Here is an 11,633-nt window from a genome sequence, read left to right as displayed (position 1 = left end):
AGTAGTTAAAAAACACTTTATTTCAGTCCTATGAAAGCATCAATGTATTTTTTTTTATAAAAAGAAAGAAGTTCTTTGTGCTAACTGCTGTCAGCACTGTCGTACCATTGTTAGTGTTTGTCAAAATAAAAGTGTACATTTCCCAGGACATGTACATTTATAATTATTAACTTTATATTATATCTGTGTCTGCATTCACAAAGCATCTTGAAGCTAAAATACTGGCTGTGACAGTCCTCACTAATGTTTTAGTAGACTAAACTTTGGGAAATTCATTACTTCAAAAACAGCACCTCACCTGCCTAACCCACTGCGCCAGGCGCCCCACGTGTTGAGGCTATAGTCCTGGTGCAGGCGGCCCCTGTTCGAGTCCCGCATCGGACGGCCCTTTCTCTCTCTGCCTCCCCATTTCCTGTCTCTCCCGACTGTACTGTCAAATAAAGGCATGAAAAACCAAAAAAAAAAAAAAAACAGCACCTCACCAATTTCTGCCAGATAGTGATAGAATTTAACAAGGAACATAATAAGGAATATAGAGATATAGTCTATAAGAGATACTTTGTACCTACAGCCATCAGGCTTTTTAATTCTTCTGCAAATGGTAGATGAGCTGACAGATAAAAGACATTCTTATTCTTATTATTCTTAAGAGTTGGAAACTCTTTAAGGAGTCAGGAGAACTCCTTGTGGTGAGATAAAATTTTCAGTGAATACAGACCCAGTCTTTGTTTTATATCCAGCTCCAAATGTTCAGGGTTTAAGGCAGTTTGTCTTCACTGACTTAACTGTGATCTTTTCTAGTTGAACTTTTCTGATATTGTATGTAAATAAACAACGATAAAAATGTTGTAATGCTGGTTTCCTCTTGTGTTCACTGGGAACACTGACACTATAAACAGCAGAATGACTTCAGCCTGCACTTGCTGCTGTCAGCTGGCCTGGAGTAGCCCTGACCGTCTACAGATGGGTGCTGTGGAGGGCCACTGACAGACTGTCTGCTTCATCCTCACAGGTCAGACTGTCTGGACCGGTGGCCTGGTGTTGGCCTGCTTGTTCCTCTGCTGTGACCTGCAGCCTGTTCTCAGTCAGGTACTGGCTGAAGGAGCAGAAGGTGTGGTAGAAGGAGGAGGAGAGGCCAGCGATGTCGGTGGAGATGTAGGGGAGGACCTCTGGAGACGCTTGATTATAGTAACTGATCTGTAAACACAACCACATGTTGGTCACGTTTGTTCAGTGATGGGAATAACAGTGTTATAAAATAACAGTGTTACAAACGGGACTACTTTTTTCAGGAACAAGTAATCAAAAAAGTTACAGTTTCCCCCGTTATAACGCCGTTATTGACAATAAAATGCACCGTTACTTGACTCAAGAAGTCCCGTCACAAAATAATACACTAGTTAAAGTGTACGTTACATACTAGGGGTGACCTTGAATAGACAAACAGTCGACTATTCGAGTTGAATCGTCACAAAATGTGGTTATGAAAAAAAGATTGTATCCTTCTGAATACATACAAGGGCTCCCTGCTGCTGAACATCTGATTTTACATAGAATTCCTTTGTTTTCTTGTAATATAGGTGAGACTGTTTGGCTACAAACATCACAGTGACTACTGGAGCACCAGCGCACCTCGTTCGCTATCTCTCTCACCTGCTCTCTCTAAATTCGGGCCTTAAGTTTTAAACTCTCTGTCTATCCATCACGCAAAAAACAGTGCTGTGACACTTGACCCCTGAACTGCCTATACAAGCACTGAGTACCATGGCCACACAACGATGGGACTTCACGTTTTAATTCACCATACACACTCGTTAATTCACAGAACACACTCATACTTGTCATCGCTGCACCGTCGCTGAAAGAGAGACACAGTGATGTCGTGCACGCAGCCTAATGAGTGAGATCAGGAAAAGGATGGATGGAGAATGTCCTGTTACCTAATGTCAACTGAAGAATTTGTTTATTTGGGTGTTTTAACTCTTTTCTCTTGAGCGGAAAAAGACCTAAATGAGATCATGAATCAATGAGGGAAAAAACAACATGATTTGACGATTAGTCGACTATGAGTTAAATCTGACGAATCAGATTCGACTATGAAAATCCTTGAGGTCAAGGCCACCCCTATTACCAACACATTTTTCTTCAGTCTATCAACTAGTTGGAAAAAAGTTGTTTATCTCAGAGCCTGCCTGTGCGGAGGAATACTGTGAGTGAGTTGGTTAGTTCCACATAAACGGGAGGTTAGGGAGGCGAGTCCAAGTAATTTAACATTTGAGCATTTTATAAAAAAGTAACACAATAGTTACTTTTCATGGTAATTAGTTACTCTTATGATGTAAATCAGTTTCTTTCTTAGTTAGTTTTTTTTTTTATAACTATGTCCTTTTTAAAGTGACATGCCCAACACTGCGGATGTAAATACAGCCGTGATGTTTGTCTCACCAGTGACATGTTGTTCTCTGTCTCCAGGATGGTGAAGCCGGCACACATGACCTCCCCTCTGTGGTATACGTCAGTGGGGGGGTGGGTGGGCAGAGACACTGAACGAAGGGCGATGACGTATGGATCTCTGAGGAGAAAACACATCAACATGAACATTCACGGTGGGTCCTGCGGGAATGGGTGGCGTTCCTCTCATCCCACTGACCCGCTGCTGCACGGCTTCCTCTTGGAGGCCAACAAGATGAAGTCCTGGAGGATCCCCTCCCCCTGATTGGCTGAAGTCGGAGAACCAGAAGCGCCGTGATGGACTGATGGGGTGACCACGCGATACAAGAAGTCATCTGCGTCCACCCGATGAATCAGCTCACACTTCCTGATTAGAGACAGAGAGACACTGATGATGAGGATGTGGTCAAGTGTTGCAACACAAACCGTGTTGCTGTCTGATCCCTGACTGTTTCTTTTGTTTGGTCACAGTCACAAACATGCTGAATATGCAAATGTTGCTGTGTGTATAAGACCTTTTACTGACAGGTTATTGGACCATATGTGTGTGTGACCTGTGTTGTTATTTGGCACACACACCCAAATCCAAACCAGGATCCAGAGTCCAGTCTAAATCAGACAAACACAACCATTGTGCTGGACAAAGTTGATCCTCTGCACTGATGATGAACACACAAAAATATCTTCACACCAAAGTTGAAACAAGCTTTTTCTATTAACATGTAAAGATGGAATGTGTTTTAATTATGGGAACCAAACTTATTTTAGTTTGAGCAGCTCAGTTCAGTTCAGTTCAGTTCAGTTCAGTGTTCCTGTGAGGTGAAGACTGGTCGGCATTTTAACATGGTGACAGCATTTGTTTAAAGTGATAGTTCAACATTTTGGCAAATTGGCCCATTGCGATAATCTCTATAGTTTTAGGAGTAGGTTTGTTACCTTTAATTGTCGGTGCAAGCTATTTTTAGAACGGCAGAGCAGAGCCGCGAGCTGCTCAGAGCTACTCTACAGAGGCTCATGGGATTTCTTGGTTTCCCTCATCAAACTCATCAAATACACAATCCAACAACTCCAAAACGCTCTGGTGGACAAGTTGTGACCTGCATACTCGCTACGCTATGAGATAATAACAGAACGTTACCAGACAGAGTTGTTTTAGAGGCAAATTCATGCAAAACCACTCATGTGCGTTCCCGTTGGGAGCAGTTTTTTGGCAAACAGTCTTTGTATTTGCCTCAAAAACAACTTTGTCTCGTAACGCAACGTGCTCCACCCTTCTAAAAATAGCTTGCAACGACAATTAAAGGTAACAAACCTGTTTTTATCAGGTTCATATCTGCTATGTCCTCTATATACAGTAAGCACTAAGCAAAACTTGTCACTTCACAGGGGGACAAACAAAAGAAAGATCTGTCAGAGGAACTACAATGCTCAGGCGATTTTTAAAGGAGACCTCTGTGAAATGGGTGTGTGTGTGCATGTCTCCTGTCACCCCCCACCCCACCCCTTCTGCACAATATCCACCTATGACAAGGACAACATATTGACCTGATCCTTTGCACAGACAGAACTTTTCCCCACTGCAGGACAAATAAAGGACTTTATCTTATCTTATCTTGCCACTGACGACCTTCACACATCACTGCTGCACAGCGGACATCATAGAAATAACAGCTGACAGAATCATCTTGTTACATACAATACAGTGCAATACAATACAATAAATCCTTATTCACCATAGTGGCAAACTGCCTGGATAAAGTTTGAGTCAGTGTTGCAGGTGAGGAATTATCACTGATCCTGTAGAGAAGTCTTTCAGTCTTCAATCATGACAGTCACACTTCCCACTGCCAACCTCAGTGATATGAAAAAGTGTGTGATGTGTGGGTTTTATGATTGAGGACCATGTACTTGTTTATTGCTTTCAACAGTTACTTTATTGAGGACTTGGGCTTGTGTTTTTCAAGCATCTCACTATCAGTCCTGTTTATCATGACACTGAAATTGAGACTGAAGAATGATTTGTGATTCATGTGGTAGTCAAATAGCTCAAGTTAATAGTTACCACAGTTATCTGTGTAAACATATGATGACAAAGTGAAATAGTTTCCAAAGCCTGTAAGAATTCTGTAGTGCAGAATAAATAAAGGTTTTATATGACTCTCTATGGAACACATGAAAAGGTGCTTCTTTTTTTGCCAGAATCATTTTTGTGTTTCTGTGAAATCAGATTAAAAAACATATTTTCTTTCTACTTGTGCTTTTGAAATCACTCCGCCCAGCAGCCGTGTCTGAAATGTAGTGCCGGTTATGCATTTGCCTCGAAAACAACTCTGTCTTGTAATATTCCATTATTTCATAGCGTGGTGAATGTGCAGGTCACAACTTTTCCACGAGAGCGTTGAGGAGTTGTTGGATTGTGTATTTGATGAGGGAAAGCCGGAAATACCATGAGCCTCCTGAGTAGCTTATAATAAAAATCCTTCTTATCTCTCCACCACCAATCTAAAAACAGCTTGCACTGACAATTAAAGGTAATGAACCTACTGCTATGACTATAGGGTTTATGGTAATGCGTGAATTTGCCAAAATGTTGAAATATCCCTTGAACAACAGCCTTATTATGGACTCTGATCTCCTTGCAGCTCCCTTAAATTATTTTTTTTTGCATTTCTGAACAATTACTAGTTCAGAAATCGTAGGCAACTGGACTTGTATGGAGTGAAATTACTGCCAACTATCAGGAGTGATTTAATCTCTTGATAAATACACACTATGAACTGCTGCTCATGTTACTCACACAGTAAACCCTGACTTTTCTACATGAGGCGAAGAGACAGTTTAAGCTTCAACTACCTGTTTTCTAGATACTTGTGTGTGTGTGTGTGTGTGTGTGTGTGTGCGTGTTAAAACCTCACTGATAATGTTTGTCCCAGCTGGGTCTGTTGCTCAGCTCAGCCAGCAGACAGAAGGCTCTGTGAGCGGGAACGTCCACCTCCGCTTCGATCCTGAAACTCAGTGAGGATTTCTGCTCCAGGGTGTAGAGACGGACCTGGGAACAGACAGTCATGTGAAACCTCCAGCTCCTCATGTGGACCACAACACAACACAACACAACACAACACAACACAACACAACACAACACAACACAACACAACACAACACAACACAACACAACACAACACAACACAACACAACACAACACAACACAACACAACACAGTCCTCCCACAGAGCAGAAGATCAGAGCAACAGATAAGATACCTTGTCCTTCTCAGAACTGAGGCGCCAGTTGTTTCGAGCAGCCAAAATCTTCAGCGCTGACACGTTGTTATAGCTCAGATACACCTGGAAAAACACACACACACACACACACATATGCAACTGCAAACACCAACACAAGCACACACTGCAGACGTTGATGCTGATGATGATGTATGTAGTACCAGTGAAACAATACATGTGCTGTAAATAATGCATTATTCATCACAGCACATGTAACTATGTCTGAGTCCTGAGTCCTCACCTGGTTCCTGGGGTCCCAGGGAACAGACAGAGGGACCTCGCCCTGCGAGCGGGAAATGATATACTTTCTGAAACAATAGGAACAACAAGAGTAGTTAGAAGCATCTTTGAAACAGTCTGATGAATAAAACACAAACAATTACAGTTTTTCACAACTGCTTACACACATTTCTTGAAATCTTCTATGCTTCTCTCAAACCTGTCAACACTCTGGACAAACCCCTGACTCTTCTAGCAAAACCAAACACACCTCTAAACAGTTTTTATCAGTGTTCAAGACTCTGTTTTCATATCAACACTGAAGAGCTGTGGGTCATACAGTAACAGGTGTTTAGACACAGTTTAAGTGTAGTGTTATAAACACAGCAAAGAGCAGTGGTGACATTTTTTTCTTTCCTTCTATAAAGTTCAGTTCCTCTTATTTCTATTTAAAATAAACTGTTATCTCTGGCACACAGACTTGGAAGTGAGAGCTATTGCTCATTCCAGGGGTTGACAAGATGTTTACCTGTCTAATCGGATCTTCTTTCTGGCTATGGCCTCCTGAAACCTCCTCTCCCCTTCCTGTAAATGAAACACAGAGAGAAGAAGAAAGGACGAGGCATGTTTACATTAGAATTAATGAATAAATGAATCATCTCACAGCACTACTAAGAGGAGCTAATGAAGCAAACCTGGTTTCACTGTTTCCACACATCCCAGATAGACTGAGGTGAAACATACAGAGGACTGACCTCTCTAACAGATAACAAACCTGTCAACAAAGATAAACCTCAGTTTACAACAGGTGTGCTGAAGACTGAGAGGTTAATGGAAACGTTTGATGATGAAATAAACAGTGGTTATGTTGGAAAGAGGGTGAAGGTGACTGATGTACAATAACACTACCAGTCAAAAGTTAGGGTTCCCGAGTCACGTGGGTACGGCGAACAAGATGGCGGCTGTCTAGGGACTCTCCGCTCCCCGACATGTAAAATCGTGAATTATTTCAAAATAGAGGCTCGCATTTGATTAAGATTTACCTCCGCCTTTAAGAGAATTGGGTTGGTGTTGTTTTATTGAAACTAAATAGGCAAAATGTCGTCGTCAAAGTATTTTAAAAGCACAGACCGCATGGCGACCCGGCTAATCGACCTCCCGTTACTCCGACAAAATCAACCACAAGTCGGACCAATAGGAGGTCGAACCAGTGGGTGGTCCCGTTAGTTCGAACTGTCATCGCTACTTTGTGACAAGCTCTTCCATTGATAGGAGCATGCAGCTTTCTCTCTCTCTCTCTCTCTCTCTCTCTGAGAGAGAGCAAAATAACGAGAATTACTGAAAGAGAGAGAGCTCTCATAACAGATACGCACATCACACACATACACGCGCGGCCCAGAATATCACCATATTAGTCAGAGAGCCAGATCATGTCAGATCGTGCACAACCATCATAAATGCTGATCAAGATGTGTAAACTAATAATCAAAGCCCCCCCCCCTCCCAGAGTACAGAGTAAAAGAAATACACTTTTTTTCCTCTCCCCCCCCTCCGCTCGAGCACGGCTGAACCGTCGCTCCTGCTGACAGCAGACTGAGAGAAAAAAAAAGAAGTAAATTTCGCTTTGGTTAGGTTCAGGCAATGAAGAAAGGAGTTGGTTAAGTTTAGTAAAAAGACCAGGTAGAGGCTAGACAGGCTGGAAGCATAATGAGCGTTATATGTTATTAATGTGAAGTGCTTGTTTTGCAGTTAATTATGCACATGATCCGTTTGATCCCAGAAAGGAAAAACGGATCAATGCGCAGCCTCCGTTTCCTTTCTGATTGCGTCCGTCTGTCTGTTCGGAGTGGGAGAGAGAGAGAGAGAACCCAATCCACCTGTCTGTATACCTGTCTGTAATGTAAGTTTGATTTGATATGAGTGTCAAGGTTTAATTATGGACACTAATGAGCGCGCAGCAGTGCGTAAAAGTCGTGCGTAATGACAGCTCCTCGTTGGTGAAACACAATAAACTGCACCTCTTCTTCCACGTGTGTCTTATTGACAGGTGGAGCCTATATGAATAATTATATAAATGCATAGTGAACGGTAAGAATGGAGAGTTGGACTAATAACTAGTCCAGTTCGATCTAATGAGGACCTCCCATTAGTTCGAACTCTCATTACTCCGATTGTTGGACCAATGGGAGTTCGAACCAATGGGAGGTCGGACTAATGGGAGGTCAGACCAGTGCCATGGACCCCCTGGAGGAAGCTACGGAGCAGTCCCTCACTGACGAGGACAAGAAAAGTGGGGAGCATACGTCAGTCCGACTGCCCACAAGTCCGACGGCTCATTTCTCCGACTACCCATTCTACAGTGTTGAGGTTAGGTTTAGGGTAAGGTTAAGGGTTAGGGCTACTTAAGTCGGAGAAGTGGGAGGTCGGACTGATGACGCAAAAATAAAGAAATGTATGGTCGGAGTCGGAGAAATGGGTGGTCGGAGAAATGGGTAGTCGGACAGACGTCATGCGCCCAAGAAAAGTAAGCTAATGGAGGCAATGTGGGTGCGCATTCAAGCCATGGAGAATCACAGCAAAAGGAATAACGTGAGGCTGGTAGGTCTGGAGGAGACATTTGGGACCAATGGGACATTGTTGAGCTATGTTCAGAAGATTTTAGAAGAGGGACTGGGGATTCGGGCTGACGCTGCGGAGTTTGAAATTGAGCGAGCACATCGCCTGCTCGCACCTATGCCGGACCCACGACCGCCGAGACCGGTGCTCATTAGGTTCCTGAGACAGTCTGCGAGAGATAAAGTGATAAATGCGGCAAAAGAAAAGCGTGGCTTCGTATGGGAAGGATGTCGGCTGTCGGTATTCCCCGACATGACGAAAGAGTTGGCGGAGAAGAGAAAATCCTTCACATCAGTAAAGCGCAAGCTTCAAGAGATGGAAGTGAAGTACACACTGGCCTATCCGGCCACACTGCGGTTTAAGTGGCAGGGGAAAAACGTGAGTTTCACCACAGCAACGGCGGCGGACAAGTTTATCAACGACAACAACCAGGATGAAGGCTGAACATCTACGAGGGAGGAGAGTTGTCGCAAGTTTGTATTCAAAGAGCCCATACGTGTTGTAAAGATTACGTCGGGGGGAGTTCCACTGGGCAAAGCTGCCACCAGGGACACAGGCGGGAGGAGCAGTAACCCACGGACCAGATAAGGTTTTTTTTTGTTGGACATTTAAAGCTGCACACATGACAGCTTCAGGACTGTCAGACGTTGTCTGGCTTGAATTTTGGTTTCCTTTTCTTTTTTTCTGTTTTGTATTGGAAATGTTCTTTTTCCAGTTTATGTGTTCATGTTTTGTAAAGTACAGGGCTTCTAAGAAGGATACTAGGTGTGGACATCTTGATCATACACAGTGTTGTAGGCATGGTTATGGAAAGATATCTGAACAACTATGACAAGGAGATGTATTAAAGCAGAAGTAAGCGATCCGGTTGTTTTGGCTAATGCTGCGTTCCAGGTAGGCTTTTGAAACTGTAAATTACAGCTTCAAGTCACAACTTACGACTTTGTAGTGTTCCAGGCAACCCACTCGTGTTTTTCCGACCTGTTTTACCTGTGAAAGTGCACTATAACGGCCATTGGTAACTTCCGACCCGTGAACTCGTACCAGATCGAACTGGTATGACTTCACAGGTCGGAAAAACACGAGTTACGAGTTGCCTTGAACGCACCATAACAGTCCTCGTCCCTACGTCACCACATTCACGGCGTCCCTTGGCTGCACACACAGCCCTGCATGCCGTTCTCTCTCCTCATTGGATAAAAACTGTAGGATACGATAAATGTTTTCTCCTCGGCTCAGAGCAGAGCAGAGTGACTGACAGACCCGTGTTTCGGTCCAAACACTCTATGTAAGTGATTGCTGTCGGAAGATATAACTATTTAAGACTTATATTAACACAAATATATCACTTACTTCTGCTTTAAGTATATGTCTTGGAATATTAATGGGCGTGGGAATCCAGTCAAAAGGCGTAAAGTTCGATCATATTTGAAGACTAATAAGGCAGATATAGTTTTCATACAGGAAACCCACCTAAATGAGGGGGAATCAGAAAAATTTAAAACAGGTTGGGTCAGACATATTTTTTATAGCTCACTTTCAAGTTCACGCAATGGGGTAATGATTTTGGTCAATCGAAACATACATTTTGTATTGTTTAAAGAGGTTAAAGACACAGAGGGACGAATGATATGTGTGCAAGCAATAATAGAGGGCATACAGGTGATACTGTGCAACATTTATGCACCAAATAAAGGGGACCCACACTTTTTTCACGAGGTGAATAAGGTTCTAGGAGAAATGGATGGGCAAATAATACTGGCAGGAGACTTTAATCAAGTTATGGACCCTATCTTAGATAAAAGTCGGTTTAAGGGTCCACTGATGACAAAAGATAGAGAAGCAATACACATGTTAAAAGAGGATATGGCGCTTGTAGATGTCTGGAGACTTACTAATCCTCGGGAGAGGGAATATACTTTTTTTTCCCCATTGCCATAGATCACACTCTAGAATTGATATGTTTTTAATTGCAAGCCCTTTAATTAATAGTGTAAGTAGTTGTAATATACGATCTATTGCCATTACAGACCATGCAGCGGTGGAATTGTGTATGATTGTAGGACCGGATATGGGTAAGAACACCAGATGGAGGATGAATACCTCCTTATTACAGGATAAAGGCTTTAGGACATTGTTAGGTGAAGATTTGAAATCTTTCTTTGAGCTAAACATAGGCAGCAGTACAGAGAATATTGCAACAGTATGGGAAGCCTCAAAAGCCTATAAGAGGGAAACTGATAGCCCACTCAGCTCTGAAGAAAAAAGAAAGCCTAAATAAGATTAGAAAATTGGTGAAATTAAATTAAAAGAAAATGATTTGGCACAAACATTTACAGAATCTAAATATCAGGAACTTTGTAAGTTTAAGTTTCAGCTGCACGAAATCTACAATAAAAAAGTAGAATACTCCTTATATAGATTAAAAACTAATTTCTATGAGGGTGGGGAGAAAACGGGTAAGATATTAGCCAGACAAGTGAAAGGAAAAGACTCCTCAAGTATAATTTCAGCGATTAAACAAGGGGATAAATTGGTAACCTCAGCAACAGACATAAACAAGACATTTCAACACTATTATGAGAAACTCTATACATCAACAGTATCCTGTAATGATAACCAAAGGGAGCAGGAACTGTTTTTCTCCAATATTGATATGCCCAAACTTGACATAGATCAAGCAGAGAAGTTAGAGTCTGCTATAACTGAAGGAGAAATCAGGAAAGCTATATGAATACTGGGAAATCTCCAGGTAATGATGGATTTCCTGCAGAGTATTATAAAGAATACATAGACATTCTGGCCCCAGTGTTGGTTAAGGTATATCAGGAGGCTTTTGAGAAAGGCCATGTACCACCAACATTTAATGAAGCTCTTATATCTCTGATTCCGAAAAAAGATAGAGACATAACAGACCCAGCTAATTTTAGACCAATAAGCTTACTTAATGTGGACTCTAAAATATTGACTCTACGTCTTCAACAAGTTTTGCCCATCATTATACATGGAAACCAAGCTGGCTTCATGAAGAATAGATCTTCCACAGATAACATGAGGAAATTAATA

At 42.2% G+C, this 11,633-nt stretch overlaps 2 protein-coding genes across 2 annotated transcripts in view; both read right to left on the bottom strand.

The window, feature by feature from the left end:
* LOC146970834 (solute carrier family 53 member 1-like) overlaps positions 1 to 11,633 on the bottom strand; it is a 229,441-nt gene that overhangs the window by 109,739 nt on the left and 108,069 nt on the right. The window lies entirely within an intron of this gene.
* On the bottom strand, positions 688 to 6,545 carry LOC146970841 (acyl-coenzyme A thioesterase 11-like; the record flags this gene model as incomplete). The annotated part of the gene is made up of 7 exons (XM_085804761.1): positions 688 to 1,197; positions 2,446 to 2,572; positions 2,651 to 2,818; positions 5,367 to 5,500; positions 5,712 to 5,795; positions 5,974 to 6,040; positions 6,481 to 6,545. Coding segments are annotated over 7 exons (885 nt in total), but the record flags the coding sequence as incomplete, so codon positions are not given.

Source organism: Trachurus japonicus, chromosome 17 (genome assembly GCF_045865225.1).
Source record: "Trachurus japonicus isolate A0001 chromosome 17, Traja_1.0".
Lineage (NCBI taxonomy): Eukaryota > Metazoa > Chordata > Actinopteri > Carangiformes > Carangidae > Trachurus > Trachurus japonicus.
This window is presented reverse-complemented; position numbering and strand designations above follow the sequence as displayed.